The 17,063-nt window shown below is 45.4% G+C and overlaps 1 protein-coding gene across 4 annotated transcripts in view; it reads left to right on the top strand.

Annotated features, from left to right (window-relative positions):
- Positions 1-16,836, top strand: part of BCL2L11 (BCL2 like 11) — a 106,557-nt gene extending 89,721 nt beyond the window's left edge. For all 4 annotated transcript variants that reach the window (XM_030195935.1, XM_030195938.1, XM_030195934.1 and 1 more), the window contains exon 4: positions 12,324-16,836. In XM_030195935.1, coding sequence (XP_030051795.1) covers positions 12,324-12,419 — 96 coding nt within the window. In that variant the 3' untranslated portion in view covers positions 12,420-16,836. The remainder of the gene's footprint in view (positions 1-12,323) is intronic.
- Positions 16,837-17,063: the final 227 nt, after the last annotated feature.

Here is a 17,063-nt window from a genome sequence, read left to right as displayed (position 1 = left end):
TTATTTTTGTCAAACATTACTTTCTTGGGACAGTGTTTTGTTAGGGCAGCCTTGGAAAGTGTTGTCTTCCTCCTGCCCTGTGGGATAGATCTGGACTGGTCTAGCAGGAATAAGGAAGGTGAAATTTTATTTTTCTTCCAATTTCCTTTCCTTGAATCCTGCTGGATCAGTCCAGGATCTATTCTGGAAGACTGAAATTTAATCAGTTCCACAGAGGTAGCCGTAAAGGGCCTCTCTTCTGGATCAGGTTTGGTTTACTTAGTTCTTTTGTATTTTACTTTGTTACTTTGAGGCCTCTGAAAGGCTTTGGCAGTAGCATATTCCTGACTTCACTATTCCTTATATTGGTGATGTCTTCGGAATCTTAGTCTCTGCCTCCATCATCTAGTAAGGGGACATAACCCATAAGTCTGGACTGGTCTAGCAGGACTCAAGGATAGAAAATTAATAAGTAAAAAATTTTACATTCTAGAGCCAACTTTCTGATGCTGAGGAATATGGGAAGAATTTGATCAGGTAAGTATAAAATGTTTATTGGGGATTGGGGCATTTGCTCTTTGAGAATATATCTGTGACAAGACTTCTGGTGTGCCCTGACCAGGATAGAACTTTTTGGTGGCAATATCAAGGAGACCCTGACCCTCAAACAGGACCAAGCCCTTCGTTTGCCATAGCAGAAGCTGCCCTATCCAGGTATAAGTATCCAAAAAGAGTGTACACAGAAAACAAAATATCCCCCCCCCCAAAAAACAAAAAAACAAAAACTGAAAACAGAACTCCATGCAAGAAGACTCTCCTACCCAAGCTAAAAGACAATGTTTCTCCCAAAGAAGGGTATATTGATAACATCCAAAATAAATGCAGCAACAACAGCAGCCTCAGAGAGTGGAGGCAACTTGAGGGTCAGTTGAATGTGCAACTTAGGGCTGCCTTTTTAAGAGAGCATATCAAGCTTTTCTAGAGCCACTTAATCAATTCTGCTGATGGGTGGGGGGGGAGGCAGGCTAATGTTTTTCAACAAATTATGACCTTTGATGATAGAAGATGAGTGGATACTGAAGATAATACCTAAAGGATATTGCCTTTTTTTTTTTCCTGACAGATAATTCAATTTCTATCTCTTTGAATTTGTAACACAACAGCCATCTTCAGCAGAACATAGATTCCCTCTCATGAGGGAGAATGGTAGAACAGCCAGAACTTGAAATCTTGGTTTCTACTTCAGATACTAAAGAAATCAAGAAGTTTAGGACCATTAATGAGCTTAATTGAGTTCAAGATATAGAAGACTGGTTACGCTCCCAAGATCTCATTATATCCTATATAATAAAACACACCTCCAACATTCGGAAGCTGACTGCATGGCTGAGGCATTCCTGCTTTCTGTATCCATCTCCTGAATTGACATCACGTACTTCCGGGTTCGTCACAAGCAGAAGTGACCAACCACATGAGGTTTCTCGGCTTCAGAATGTTGGAGGTGCATTCTATTAAATAGGATCGGTCAGTTCCTTGAAGCACAGCCAGAGCTCAGCATCCTGCACAGTAACGCTCAGACACCAGAGAGAGAGAGGGGGGCCTGACACCAGAGGGAGGGGGGTGGGGAGTATCTCTGTCACACACACACTCTCTCTCTCTTTCACAGTCAGTCTTTCTCTCTCTCACTCTCACAGTCTCTCACACACTCTGTATCACACTGTATCACATTCACTCTCTATGTGTCACACAGTCACTCACACACTCTCTTGGTCTCATACATTGTCTCACAGAGAGTCTGTGTCTCACACAGACACACTATCTCACATATGCACTTGCACACACTTTCTCACACACAATCTCACATATGCACTTGCACACACTTTCTCACACACACACACTCTCTCAAACATACACACTCCGAGGAAAACCTTGCTAGTGCCCGTTTCATTTGTGTCAGAAACGGGCCTTTCCTTGTCATCAAGCAGATGAAGCCATTACGTATGGGTTATGTCCATCAACCAGCAGGGGAGATAGAGAGCACTCAAACTTTCACAGTGCCCTCTTGGCCAGCTAGCTCCACTGCCTCTTCAGTATTTTCTATCTCCTCTAGCAGGGTGGCTGCAGCTTGTTCGAGCTCCAGAAAAATCTGCCGGGAGGTGGTTCCTGGCTTGCCAGTTGTTAACCGGCGTGTTGGAGGCTATAGCAGCCTCACTTTAAAGGCACATAGGTTAGCCCTTTCCCTGCCTTACCCATACCTCTGTGGATGTGGACATATTGCCTTGCTTTCCCTGTCCTTACCCACCAACAGTGGATGCAGGCATATAGGTTCGCCCTTTCCCTGCCTTTCCCACTCATCTGAGCCTCCGGAGTCTTCAATACCTCTGCTTTCCTCACAGCTTAAAAAAAAAAAAAAAAAAGTTGCGTTGCGTTTTTAAACGCAGAGACGCTGGAACAGAGGTTTTTGACCTGATTTTCAGCAGGATCGTAGTTGTACACTAGATCCTTTGAGGTAAAAATGTTTTCCAACTCCTCCGGGGTGGGCCCGCGATCGGGGCGATTTTGGCGCGAATCCGCCATCTTGAATTTTACCGCCGTTTTTCGGCGATGGCTGTGGACAATGTAAAGCGCTGTTCCACTTGTGGCAAGCGCAAATCAGCAGCAGGGCTCTGTAAATCGTGCTGTGCTGGCGTAGGAGCCGGCCCGAGCATGGCGAGCGATGTTTCTTCCCGCTCTGAGCTGGCAGCGGGCGCCATTTTGCTTACACCACATGGCGCGGCCTCCGTGGACACGGAGAGACCTGAGCCGGGTGGGGCACCTCGAGATGAGGTTATTTCAGGAGTGGCTAGCACCGGACAGGATTTGGGTGCCCAGGGTGAGATTTTCTCCCCGGATTTTGTGCTTTTGCTGCATAAAGCATACATGATGAAAAGAGCCCTTCCTCAAGGGTCGCCTGAGGCTCTTCTGATTTGCCCCCCCCCGTTGGATTCTGGCCTGGGACTGCCCAGTGAGGCTTTTTTCCCGGATGCTTGGCCTAAAGATAAGCGCAGAAGGGTTAATTCCCCTTCAGATTGTGGTGCACCTTTATCCCCCCCGTGGTCGGGGTGTGAGGATTCGGAGAACTCTGACAGACGTTCTTGGTCTGAGGAACCAGAGTCAGGTGCGGATGTACCACAGGATCTGGATGATCCCTCCGCGGTGAGGATTTTCCACCGTGATGAGCTGCCAGCGCTTATTTCAGATACCCTGCAGGCCCTCTTGATCGAAGATCCTGACAGTGGCATGGCCTCCTCGGGTAATCCCAGGATGGCTAGTACCAAGAAAGCTGCTCGGGCCTTCCCTTTGCATGACTCCATCCTAGAGCTTGTTTCGGCTCAGTGGGCTGACCCCGAGGGACCTTTGAGAGTTTCCAGGGCTATGGGGCAGTTATACCCTCTGCGTGAGGGACATATGGCTCGTTTTCAAATGCCTACAGTGGATGCCCTAGTCACTGCGGATGCCCTAGTCACTGCGGTGACAAAGAGAACTACCCTCCCTGTTGAAGGAGGTGTTGCCCTGAAGGATGCTCAAGACCGTAGGCTGGAAACAGCATTGAAACGGTCCTTTGAAATTGCAGGTCTCACTGTTCGGGCGTCTGCATGCAGCTGTTATGCTGTGAGAGCCTGCCTAGCTTGGCTGCAACAGGCAGTGGCTCAGCCCGGAGATGGAGCGGAGCCCTTCTTGGATGTGGCTCCGCGGATGGAGGTGGCCTTGTCCTTTCTGGCTGATGCCCTTTATGACCTTGTCAGAGCTTCGGCTAAACAAATGGCAGTAGCAGTGGCGGCTCGCCGTCGTCTGTGGCTACGACACTGGGCAGCGGACATGGCCTCTAAGCAAAGGTTGGTGAAGTTGCCTTTTCAAGGACTTCTCCTATTTGGTGAGGAGTTGGAGAAAATTGTGAAAGGCCTGGGTGATCCAAAACCCCAGCGCTTGCCCGAAGATAGGCAGAGGCCTTCCTCTAAGGGCCAGGCGGTCCACTCCTCGTACAGACCTCGCTTCCGTGAAGCTAGAAGGTACCGCCCGGGGCGTTCTGCTGGGTTCACTTCACGTGCCCGTGGTCAGCAGAAGAACTCCTTTCGCTCGGACAAGCGTTCCGCAGCCGGTGGCTCAAGACCAGGAGTTCAGGGGCGACTCTCTCAATGATGGTGCGCCGGCCCTCTCCTCAATGCCTGTCATCGGAGGACTGCTTTCCCTCTTTGTCGAGGAGTGGGCCAAGATTTCCTCAGATCAGTGGGTTCTGGACCTGATCAGAGATGGATACAGAATAGAATTCAACGCCCCAGTAAGAGACATGTTTGTGGAGTCCCGATGCGGTTCTGCCGTCAAACGGGCGGCGGTGGAGGAGACTTTACAAGGTCTGATTCAGTTAGGGGCAGTGACCCCGGTGCCTCCCGCCGAGCAAGGCTGCGGCCGATACTCCATCTACTTTGTGGTGCCGCGAAAAGGTGGGTCCTTTTGCCCTATTCTGGACTTAAAAGAAGTGAACAAGTCCCTGAGAGTGCGGCATTTCCACATGGAATCCCTGCGCTCCGTCATTGCGGCGGTACAGCCAGGAGAGTTTCTCACGTCTCTAGACCTGAAAGAAGCTTACTTGCACATACCGATTTGGCCCCCGCATCAGAAGTTTCTGAGGTTTGCGGTGTTGGGAAAACATTTCCAGTTCAGGGCCTTGCCTTTTGGCCTCGCCACAGCTCCCCGAACCTTTTCGAAGGTAATGGTGGTAGTAGCTGCTTTTCTCAGGCGAGAAGGTATCAGGGTTCACCCGTACCTAGACGACTGGCTCATCAGAGCAGACTCTGCAACAGAGAGCTTACAAGCTACAGCCAGAGTGGTCTCAGTACTGCAATCTCTAGGCTGGGTGGTCAATATGGCCAAAAGTCACCTGTCCCCTTCACAATCTCTAGAGTTTTTGGGGGCCAGGTTCGACACAGTCTCAGGCTATGTGTTCCTACCCGAGCTAAGGCGGTGCAAGCTTCAGAATCAGGTCCGTCTGCTCCTGAGGATGCCCCGCCCGCGAGCTTGGGACATTGTCCAGCTGCTGGGATCGATGACAGCCACGATGGAAGTGGTACCCTGGGCGAGAGCGCACCTGAGACCTCTACAGTATTCCCTACTCCGGAGATGGTCTCTTTCTCAGGATTACCAATGCAGACTGACTTGGCTCCCTGCGGCCCGACTCAGCATGGAGTGGTGGCTCTCGGACAGCATGTTGCGGCGAGGAATGCCGCTGACGCTCCCCGTTTGGTGCCTGGTGGTAACAGATGCCAGCCTGAAGGGCTGGGGTGCACACTGCAAGGGGAAGCATGCCCAGGGTCTATGGACACCCGAGGAGTCGGAGTGGTCCATCAACCGCCTAGAGTTGAAAGCGGTGTTTCAGGCGCTTCTGGCCTTTCAAGTGACCCTGGAAGGATTGGCTGTCAGAGTGATGTCGGACAACACGACAACGGTGGCCTATATAAATCGACAAGGCGGAACAAGGTGCAGAGCACTAGCCGTGCAGGCCGAACTGATTTGCCACTGGGCCGAGCTGCATCTTCAGTGTCTGTCGGCAGCTCATATTGCAGGTCAGAGCAATGTGCAGGCCGATTATCTGAGCAGGCATCAGATCGATCCAGCAGAATGGAATCTGGCAGATGAAGTTTTCCTGCAGATCTGTGCCAAATGGGGCAAGCCCGTGATGGATCTAATGGCGACAAGTGCCAATACCAAAGTCCCATGCTTCTTCAGCAGACGGAGAGATCCTCGCTCGGCGGGGTTGGATGCCTTGGCTCAACCCTGGCCTCCGGGTCTACTTTATGTGTTCCCCCCATGGCCCTTGATAGGGCGCCTGCTCTTGCGCATTCGGCTGCACCCAGGAGAAGTGGTCCTCATCGCCCCGGATTGGCCAAGGAAACCTTGGTATGCAGACCTCCGACAGATGCTCCTGGAGGCTCCTCTGCCGCTTTGGTCTTACGGCATGGCTATTGAGAGGGCGCAATTGAGGGATAAAGGTTATTCCAATAAAGTTATTTCCACTCTCCTGCAAGCCCGCAAGCGGTCCACTTCCGTGGCTTATGCCAGGATTTGGTGCCTGTTTGAGTCTTGGTGTGCTTCCAGAGCCATTGCTCCAATGCGGGCTCCTGTCTCGCCGATTCTGGACTTTTTGCAGGAAGGTGTACAAAAAGGCTTGGCCTATAATTCCCTGCGGGTACAGGTGGCAGCATTGGCCTCCCTTCGTGGTAAGGTGGAAGGCGTGTCTTTGGCTGCTCACCCAGATGTGGCACGGTTTCTTAGAGGGGTGCTTCGGCTCCGACCTCCAGTGCCAGCACCCTGTCCAGCTTGGAACCTGGGGCTAGTTTTGAAAACCCTGCAGGCATCTCCTTTTGAGCCGCTTCGGCGAGCATCGGAGAAAGATTTGACACTGAAGGCCGTTTTTCTGGTGGCCATTACCTTGGCGAGACGGGTGTCAGAGCTCCAGGCGCTGTCCTGTAGAGACCCATTTCTGCAATTTTCAGAGTCCGGAGTCACGGTTCGGACCATGCCTTCCTTTATGCCTAAGGTGGTTTCAGCCTTTCACCTAAACCAGCCTATTTTCTTGCCCTCTTTTTCAGAGGAAGAGTTTCCAGAATCTTTTGGGCAGCTGCACCTTTTGGATGTGCGCAGGACTCTGCTGCAGTATCTGCGAGTTACTAACTCTTTCAGGACTTCTGATCATCTGTTTGTTTTGCTATCCGATTCTCGCAGAGGGTCTCCAGCGTCTAAAGCCACTATTTCCCGCTTGCTCAAAGAAACTATCTTTTCAGCTTATCTGCTGGCCGGCAGGGTTCCGCCTGTAGCCTTTAAGGCACATTCTACTAGAGCGATTTCTTCCTCTTGGGCTGAAACTGGAGCACTCTCTCTTCAAGAGAAATGCAGTGCAGCAACATGGGCTTCTAAGCTCTCCTTTGCCCGACATTACAGGCTGGATGTGGCTGCCAGGAGGGATGCGCGTTTTGGTGCACAAGTGCTAGCGCGTGGTGTGGCTTGTTCCCACCCTATCTAGGGATTGCTTTGTTGCATCCCATACGTAATGGCTTCATCTGCTTGATGACAAGGAAGGGAAAATTAGGTTCTTACCTTGGTAATTTTCTTTCCTTTAGTCATAGCAGATGAAGCCATGAGCCCTCCCTGTATGATTGTCTGTATGCTGTGAATCTGTTTTTCAGGTTCTGTTCTAATTTCCTGAAGTTCCTTCCTTGGGAGAAAGTTGGAAAACAATCTTCAGGATTCATGTTCAGTTTAAATTTAGGAGGATGTGTTCATTCCCTCCAGCATGTTTTTTTTGGAGGATGTGTTGATTCTCTCCAGGAGGCACGTGTGTTCCCCTCCAGTTCTATAAATAGGAGGATGAGTTCATTCCCTCCAGTGTGTTGGGAGGATGTGTGATTCCCTCCAGGAGGCGCGGGTGTTCCCCTCCACTTATACAATGAGGATGAGTTTATTCCCTCCAGGAGGATGTGCATTCCCTCCTTTATGAGTTCATGCCCTTGTGATGGGCCATCGTTCGCTGTGAGGAAAGCTCTTGTGATTCCCATTGCGGTTTGCCATACTGCTTTGGAAGCTTCAAATACTGAAGAGGCAGTGGAGCTAGCTGGCCAAGAGGGCACTGTGAAAGTTTGAGTGCTCTCTATCTCCCCTGCTGGTTGATGGACATAACCCATACGTAATGGCTTCATCTGCTATGACTAAAGGAAAGAAAATTACCAAGGTAAGAACCTAATTTTCCCTTTTTACTAGTATACATATATTGCTTGCCCTCTGTATAGGAAGTTCTTCATAGTTCAACAAGTTCACTAAGTACTGATTCCTACCTATTGAATTCTTAGCAGCGCCAAGAGCTTTTATAAAATGCCTGAAGGCACCATTGGGTTTTTTTTTGTTTTTCTTTTAAATCTAGATGACTAAATAGTTTTCTCAGAATTGTTGTCCGTTGGAATCATTGTGATAGCTATAGTTTGATAAAACCTAGTGATTCTAATACATTGAATCCTATAACACCCAACAATTATAGACCAGTTTCTAATCTTCCGTTCCTATCCAAAGTGATAGAGACAGTAGTGTTTAGACAATTGCAAACTTATGTAGATTCTAAAAATTTGCTACATCCTAGACAATCGGGCTTTAGGAAAGGCCATAGCACAGAGACTATCCTGACTTCAATGTTAAGTGAGATTCATGCAAAACTAGAACATGGCTATATTGCCTTGGTTGTTTCACTGGATCTATCTGCAGCTTTTGATTTAATTAATCATAAACTACTTCTTGATAGACTAGGTGAGATTGGCATTTCAGGGACAATTATGAAATGGTTTATATCTTTTCTTACCGAACGGTCATTTAAAGTAGTTCAGCAGCAATCGTCCTCTACAGAATACAACTTACCATGTGGGGTTCCACAGGGATCGGTCCTGTCCCCATTACTGTTTAATCTATATGTCAGTCCCTTGGCACTTCTCATTCAAACAATGGGTATTAGTTTTTATTCTTATGCGGACGATTTCCTTCTTATACATTATGTTAAACCATCTAATATGGATCTTACACCACTACAAATTTGTCTGGATAAAGTGGCAGACTGGCTCACAACATATCAATTAGTATTAAATCCAGATAAGACTATAACATCTTGGATAGTAGGACAGGGCACATGTCCAGCAGTGGTACCTATGCTATTTGGCAAGAATATCCCTACAGTTAAATCTTTTAGATACCTTGGGGTTATAATTGATTCTGCTCTGACTTTCGAGGAACAAATATCTGATGTAGTGAAAAAATCTTTTTTCCATCTTAGGAGACTTCGGTCAGTTAGGAATTCAATTAGTAAGGATTCCCTTAAAACGTTGACATCTGCTTATATTACCTCACGCTTAGACTACTGTAATATCATATATTCAGGGATCACCCAAGCTAGCTTGAAGCGATTACAAAGAATACAGAATACTGCAGCACGTATGATTTGTAGGGCCCGGAGGGATGACAGAGTAACACCTTTGCTACATCAACTGCATTGGCTTCCAGTTGAAGCAAGAGTTAAGTTTAAAGCCTTAGTCTTGACCCATAAGGCCTTTTATACACTAAATCCTGACTATCTGTCAAATCTAACTATTCCTTACACTGCCACACGAACCCTTAGATCCCTGACAGATAACAGGTTAGTGATTCCTCCTCTTGCTAGGGCTAGATGGGAATCTACACGGAATTCGGCTTTTTTCTATCTGTCTCCCTCTCTTTGGAATGGCCTTCCAAAAGAGATCAGACTTGAGAAATCTTACTTTCATTTTCGGAAACTTTTGAAAACCTTCTACTTTATCGAGTATGTAGATCAGAATTTAGAATAATGGAAGAAAGGTTATAAATGGGCATCTGTAATATATACTAAGTCAAAACTGTATTATCTGTCTGTGTAGATTATATTATGTATTTAATTTTGTATCTGCAGTGTTCTCCTGTGTATTAATCATGAGTTATATTGTTTTCATCTTATGTAGCTAGTTTGTTGGGTTTGCTGTGCTTTCCTGTAATGATTGGAGTTCTAATGTTTGTCCAATTTGTACTTATTGTACTGCTTTTTTTTTTTTTTTTTTTTTTATAAATTGTAAACCGTTCTGTCTTGCAGTAGCAATAAGATACGGTATATAAATTGATGTAAATAAATAAATAAAAATAAAAATTGAAGCCCTTTTAGATACACAGTAGGTAAATGTTTTCCTCCCATACCAGACAGACACTCTGAGGGCCTTCAAAAGTCTCATGAATAGATCTTCCTCAACTTGCTTTCTCATGGTAGTGTTTGGCAGCCACAGTTCATGTGATTCTATAGAGAGTTGCATGGGGGCAGCAATTTCACCTGTACCCGCTACGATCCATTGTATCCCTACCCATCCCCACAATTAATCTCCTCCATTCCCACCCATACCAAGAAGAGTCGATGCTATTATTTACTTGCTTGCCGCCCTCTGTTTCCTCCCAACCCCAACAGCCTCCCTCTGGTGAATCCCATCTAGCTTCTACTCTGTTCTCTATCTTCCACTTCCAGCTTATAATCGAAAGTGATCGCCGGCCATCTTCCGACACAAATCGGGAGATGGCCGGCAATTTCTTAAAAGCGGCGAAATCGGTATAATCGAAAGCGGCATTTTTGACAGCATTGCCACTTGCCCGTCGCTTCGCCGGCAAAAGTTCAAGGGGGCGTGTCGGTAGATTAGCGAAGGCGGGACATGGGCGGGCATGGGCGTGGCTACCAGATGGCCGGCTTTCGCCGATAATGGGAAAAAAAAGCGGCGTTAAGCAGTATTTCGCTAGCTTTACTTGGTCCTTTTATTTTCACGACCAAGCCTCAAAAAGGTGCCCCAACAGACCAGATGACCACTGGAGGGAATGGGGGATGACCTCCCCATACTCCCCCAGTGGTCACCAATCCCCTTCCAAACTAAAAAAATAAAACTAAAAACCTTTTTTGCCAGCCTGTATGCCAGCCTTAAATGCCGTACCCACCTCCATGATAGCAGAATGTGCTGTATCCTCCGACAGCCTTTCCCTGGTTGTGATGTGGCTCTCGGGTGAGTGTGACACCTTTTCTGTTAGGTGCCCTGCAGAGTCAAATTAGCAATGCATTGTGGTGGGTGTAGGGTACTGGGTTCTACTCCCATGGTGCTTTCCCCCCCTGCTAACTGGGTCAGAGTGTGCCCTGTTTTGTTTCCTGTTGAAGTCCATGCGGTAGTGGCCATTTTTGTAAGCCAGTTTTAGTTCCCTTTCCTGTGTTACCCACGTTAGAGAACGTAGTTCTTACCTTGAATGGTGCTGAAAGAGGGCATTGTACACCATTGTGCCAACTCTGACCTACTGCTAATCTTAGTTCCAAGGGACTCTTTGCCAGTGGGGCACAACCTCTGATCTGCAGTTAACTCTGAGTAAACGTGGTTATTTCAAGAAAGGACTTTTTTTCAGAGAGATTAGTCTTCAGGTGTGAACTGGTGTGCCAAAGTTATACAGCAGCAATAAGTCCTAGAGGCTGTATGCAGGTCCCTGGAGCAATTTTAGTGGGTGCAGTACATTTGTGGGTTTGGGGGGCTCAGCTCCCAAAGTAAGGGAGATATTCACGTTGGAGCTTTTCTGAAGTCCAACGCAGTGACCCCTAGGGTGGCTGGTTGGTGTCGTGGCATGTCAGGGGGGCCAGTGCACTAAAAATGCTGGCTCCTCCCATGGCCAAATACCTTGAATTTGGTTGGGGTTTGAGATGGCCGACATAACTTTCCATTATCGCTGAAAAACAAACCCGGCCATCTCAAACCCGGCGAACTCCACGGCATTTTGGCCGGGCTAAACCATATTATCGACAAAAAAAGATGGCTGGCCATCTTCGATAATACGGTTCCGACCAGCTGTAGCGCTGCCGGCGATCTATTTGGCCGGTGACGTTCGATTATGCCCCTCTTTGTCTCCCTCTCTCATTAGTAGTAACAAGCTGAGCTGTGAAGGCTTTGGGGACTGGGCAATCCTTTTCTTGGACCTGCTAAACAGAGCTCTGAGGTACAGGGTACCATGGCTCCCCCATGTGTCTAGCTGGCCCACTCTTCTGCTGCCTGCCCAGAGTGCCATCAATGAGATGCAGTCTCGTGGAGGCAAAGAAAGAGAGGCTGTAGCAGGAAACTTACATATTTGGCAAGGTTGGGGAGCCACATACTCCCTGCTGATGTCTTGCTTACCCCTTGGGGTATACATGGCTTGTGTTTGAAACTTCTGCTATAGTATATCTAAGACCCTTCCCTCATGGTCCTTTGAACACCAGGATTAGTGGAAGATGCAGGAATACCCAGCAGAAGTTTGAGGGGTTATGGGAGCACCAGCTGGGACACAGAAGTTCTTAAACATATTTTCTTGCTGCAGAAAGAAACTTTGAGTAAAAACTAAAGCTCAGTATTTAGAAAAATTTAGTATGCGGACCCTTGAACTCTTATTGGCTACAGAAGTTGGGAGTTAATGGTGAAAAAAAACACTTAACATTGTGAATCGTTTAATTTTTTTTTTTTAACAAAAGCTTATGCTAATGCCCCACAGAGACAAAATATTTTTAATGACTTAGAACATGAGTAACCTACATGTTTACTGAGCTACCTGTTCCGACCAGGCAGACTTAGTGTCTCCATAATGTCTGTATACAGAAAGATCTCAGAATTAACTAATCTGGACACCCCTCCCCCCAGGTACAAGAAGACTCTGTTAAATATGTCTTTTAAAAATGATTTTTATTCTCATTGTAACAATTTTTTTTCCCTTTTTTTTTTTTGCAGGGCTTCTTGGATAATAATCACCGAGCAGTGAACAACCCTATAGTGATTCTGCACTTGCTGCGCTACATCATTCGTCTCATTTGGAGGCTGCATTGACTGAATGCTTCTGTGAGGGGGGCGTTTTTATTTGGTGTTAAAAGTAGAAACCCAGCAGAGACAAATAGTAGCAATTCATTTTCACAACCTAAGCAAGTGGGAGGACAGCCATCAGTATGCTTCTCTGACACATTTTCAGCAAAATGGACCTGGAGAGAACCTGGAGGGAGTTTTCAGTGAAATGAAACAATCATGGCACGAACTTGTGATGGGCTTGGGGGAAAGATATTTTTTTTTCAAAGAAAACCAACATAAACTTAAAAGAATTTGGTTTGGTTTGTGTTTCCTTTCTCACATTTTAAAGACAAAAACAAAAGACTAGGCTTTCCCTAGAGAAAACCACAATACTTCAGATCCAGTTTGTTTCAAAATACTAGATAATAGTTTTACAATGTGTGTTCTGTAAGGGCATCCACTTACTGTAGAAGACTATCTTTGTTTTTGTAAAGGCAAAACTGGACAGGTTCCTGCCTTATCGACATATGCATACATGCACACCCATTACTGGGCCTGAAATTGGCCCATAGGAATTGAGATGCTCAGTATGATTGACTGGGAGTATGAAATAGTGGGTTGCTGGAATTGTGGGAAAAGAATTATCTCCCCCTTTTGCTGACTTCTCAAGCACTATAAATCAGTGGTTTCTAAACTGGGAATCCTGGAAGACTTGGAGCTGTAGCCCGTGCTTAGGGTGGGGTGTAACAGTGCTCAGCCAGGAGCTTGAAGAGTAGAAATACAACAGATAGAAGGTTGTAAAATATTTTAAACTTGTAGCAAAACATTTTACGGCATCAAAGCTGTAGTAAGTAATGCTGTCGTTGGAATGTTTTGGTGGTCTCTTTTTGGTGGGTTTTTCAGTTGTGCTGTAGTTTTACAAGTAGTGGTTTGGGAGCAGCTGTACAAAATGTGACTGATTTTTGAGTAGCTACGGAATAGAGTAGTCACTCTCTTCCTGGTCACTAATCATCCAGCTCTCAGGTAGTATTTGCACTACTCTTGTACTAATGGCAGTCTCTCAGGGCACTTGCATTAGTTAGTCCTGATTTTTGCATGGAGAAAATCACTAATTAGGGCTGCATATTGATTAATTTATTTAAACACAATCATGCAGTTGAAGATCTTTAGTCACAGTTAATCACATAATTAAAGAACCAGTGTCTCCCTCACTTCTGTCCCCCATGTTAACATCTCTCCCTCTCTCTTCCCCCCCCCCCCAATCTAGTATCTTTCTTCCCCCTGTGCCCAACATTTCTCTCTGCTCCCTCCCACTGTCTAGCATCCCATCCTCAACCCTTCTGTCCATTATCTTTGTTCCTCCCCCACTCTGCTCCCCTTCAACATCCCTCCCTCCCATTGCAGTATATCTCTCTCTGCCACCTCCATCTCCCTCTTTCACTCCCTCTCTCCCTTCATCTGGTGTTCAGCATCTCCCCCCCGGTACACATTATAGTTGGTCTTGTGCATATACATGCCTGTGGCCTGCTCCAAAGCTTTTCCTCTGATCCATCCCATCGCCCTCTGTTACTTCTTGTTTCTGCCTGGGTGAGACAGGTCAGTAGGAGGAGAAGGCCATAGGCAGCATATGTGTATCCAATGGCTCTGCCAGGAACCAATGGAAGACCAGCTTTATGGTAGTTCTAGGGGAGGGGGTTTCAGAGAGGGAGATATGCTTTATTGCTTCAAGGGTGGAGACAGAGTGGAAGAGAGAGAGAGAGATGTTGGGAAGAGACGGACAGGATCTGCAGTGCGATTAATTTTACTAGCCATGATTATTTTTTGTACCCACGACTAATAAATACTGTATTAATCACTGCATTAACAGTGATTAACATGTATTCCTACCAGTTAACCAAACAAATTGTAATCCTGATATAAAATTAATAGGGCCTGCCTGCCTGCTGCAACCCTGGAATTACCTGGAAGCTCTTGTTATAGTCAACGTTCATCTAAATCTGGTTTCAGCAGTTCCCATAGAAAAAAATTAACATTGGAAAACATGATTATAAGCCATTATTCTTAAGAGTGCCATTGAGTTGTTATAGAGGAATTTTGCCATTCTAATGTTTTACAACTTCTCAGTGCTGTTCACTGTGTGTGGAGGATTGGCTTCTGCCTACCCTTTGACTACTAGTACTGCAATCTCTTTTGGCACTCCCTGTTGTAGGTAAGAACAATATAGCTTTAGTCACTTTCAACAGACTTTCTTGATTGGCCTGCTACATAAAGTTCATCAGAGCAGTGGATTCATTTACTCCAAATTTTTATTTTCCACTAAGTAGCTTGAAGTCATTTGTGTCTTAACCACTTCAAAAATATGTGAGAAGTCCCGAATACCCTTCACATCTACATTTTTCTCCCCACACTAAATGCTCTTTTGTTTGTAAAATTTGCATTATGGAACATAATTGTTCATTGCAGATTTGATACATTGCCTTAATATCCACAGTACATGGACAGTCCGGTTGAGTCTCCATGGAATATATGTTTATTTGATGTACTGCCTGTTCTAGTAAAAGGTCAAAGTGGTTTACACCCAGCAAAATCCAAAAAATAACAAGGAAAGGAACGCCATTCAAAATAGAAAAGTATGCACTCATACAACAATACAGAACAATAACTAAATAATACAGGGTCCTGTTTACTAAGCCATACTATAAGCATGCTAACTTTTTTTATCGTGTGCTAATGATAGACACCCATATATTCTTATTGTTGTCTTTAGCGTTAGCACGAGCTAAAAAGTTAGCGGCCTACAGCGCGGCTTAGTAAACAGGGCCCACACTATGGTATCTCTTTGAGGTAATACAGGCCATTTGAAGCACTTTTAGGCAGCAGATATATTAAATGCCAGTTGGAAATAATGGGTCTAAGAGTGTCTTGAGTTTAGGCAAGGAGAGTTCGGCCCTTAGGTTGGGTGGGAGGTTATTCCGGAAACTAGGAGCTAGAATGAAAAATGTAGATGATCTGGTGAACTCATAGTGGGCATCCCTTGGTGAGGGTAAAACTAAGCAATGAGCATCAAGTAAACAGAGGGTACGAGTTGGTGTGTAAAGAATAATCAGTGAGGAAAGGTAAAGAGAACACCCTAAATGTAAAACCTTGTGAATACGTATTTTAAACCAAACTTGATCTTTTATTGGTAAGCAATGTAATTTCATTAATAATGGAGTAATGTGGTCTTATCTCTTTGCATTAAACAAAAGACGAGTTGCTGAGTTCTGGAGTGAGAAGAGATACAGATTAGCTCCATTAAACATGCAACATGGTTATTCCCTAAATTGAATCACATTATTTCTTCTCTCTCCTCCCCCCCCCCCCCCCCCCCCCTTTGTTCGGTGCATAAATTTTATGAGCCTCTACTATACTGTCGTAGGCTTAAACATTTGCTTCTGGAGTAGCTGTAGCAAGATGCTGCTCTGTGTTGGCTAACAGCAATGGTTTTGTATCAGGGAAAGCAGATAGTTACTTCTAGTTTTCCTCTCTGAAGCCTCTAACCCATGCAATGAGTAGTCTAGGTCTACAGGCTGTGTAATTGAAAGTGTTTTGACAATTGGAATCCAGAAATGTTAGTGTTTTGATTTCAAAAACATCCCTGAAAACTCAGAGCATTAATGGGGGGGTTGGGGGAGAAAGGTTAGTTGTTTCGGTCCACTCTGTTGATCGTGTAAGGGTATATATGGATTGGTTTTATATACCCCTGTTTACCTCTTGGAGTGTTTATCCATTCTAAGGTTTGCTTTTTGTTCTTAGGTAATGACTCTAGCGCATGTCAACTCTTCTGTGCATTTTTCATCTTCTGCTCATTGTGTGGGTTAAAGACACTTAACAGTTACTGCAAAGTTTAAGCTGTATCCTTTTCCAGAGCTAAGGCAAGGCAGCAGCATAAGATGGCGATTAATTTTTTTTTCTCTTTGCTACCAGCTGAAAAACAAAATTGAGCTTTGCATGCTGTTTGCACAGTAGCTGAGTATGGGGAAAAAGTCAATTTGGCCAGGAAGCAGAAAGTCTGAGCACAGAAGCCCAAAGCCCCCCTGTCTGACTTCTTTTATCATAGCTTTAAATCTTACTAATGATCAGTTGCTATCTATCTATATCAGTTAATGGTTGATATTCAGATGAAGTTTATATATTCATTGGCAGCCAGTGAAGTATAACTTCTCTATCCATGGATTCTTGGCTCCTACAGAGAGTATCACATTGAAAAGCCATCTGAAGGGTCTAATATTACCCATATAGTAATAGGTGGAGGGAGGACAATGTGAGGTCTATGAAATTATCCAGCTAGCCAGGGCTAAACTAAACATGGTATTGCTGAATATATGTATTATAATTTAAATGCCAGTGCTGACCTTTAAATAATTATGGTTGCCGCTGTTGCTGAAAATTGACCCCTGTTTTGTCATAAGTACAAAATGAGAAACCCCCCCCTCCTTTGATTTACGTAAACTGTAACAAATATAATTCTCACCATCTGATACAGCAGCTAATCTTCCTGCCACATCCCATTCCTCAAACTACTAGCAAGTGAACTTAAAAAAACAAATAACAAAATAATGAAAAACTCTGCAATATTCACAAGTCTTAAAACTCTGCTTCTCTGACTCAAGAGATGATCCCTGTGCAAGAGCAGCTACTGTGCACTGC

The sequence above is a fragment of the Microcaecilia unicolor genome, chromosome 3 (genome assembly GCF_901765095.1).
Source record: "Microcaecilia unicolor chromosome 3, aMicUni1.1, whole genome shotgun sequence".
NCBI classification, from domain to species: Eukaryota; Metazoa; Chordata; class Amphibia; order Gymnophiona; family Siphonopidae; genus Microcaecilia; species Microcaecilia unicolor.
This window is presented reverse-complemented; position numbering and strand designations above follow the sequence as displayed.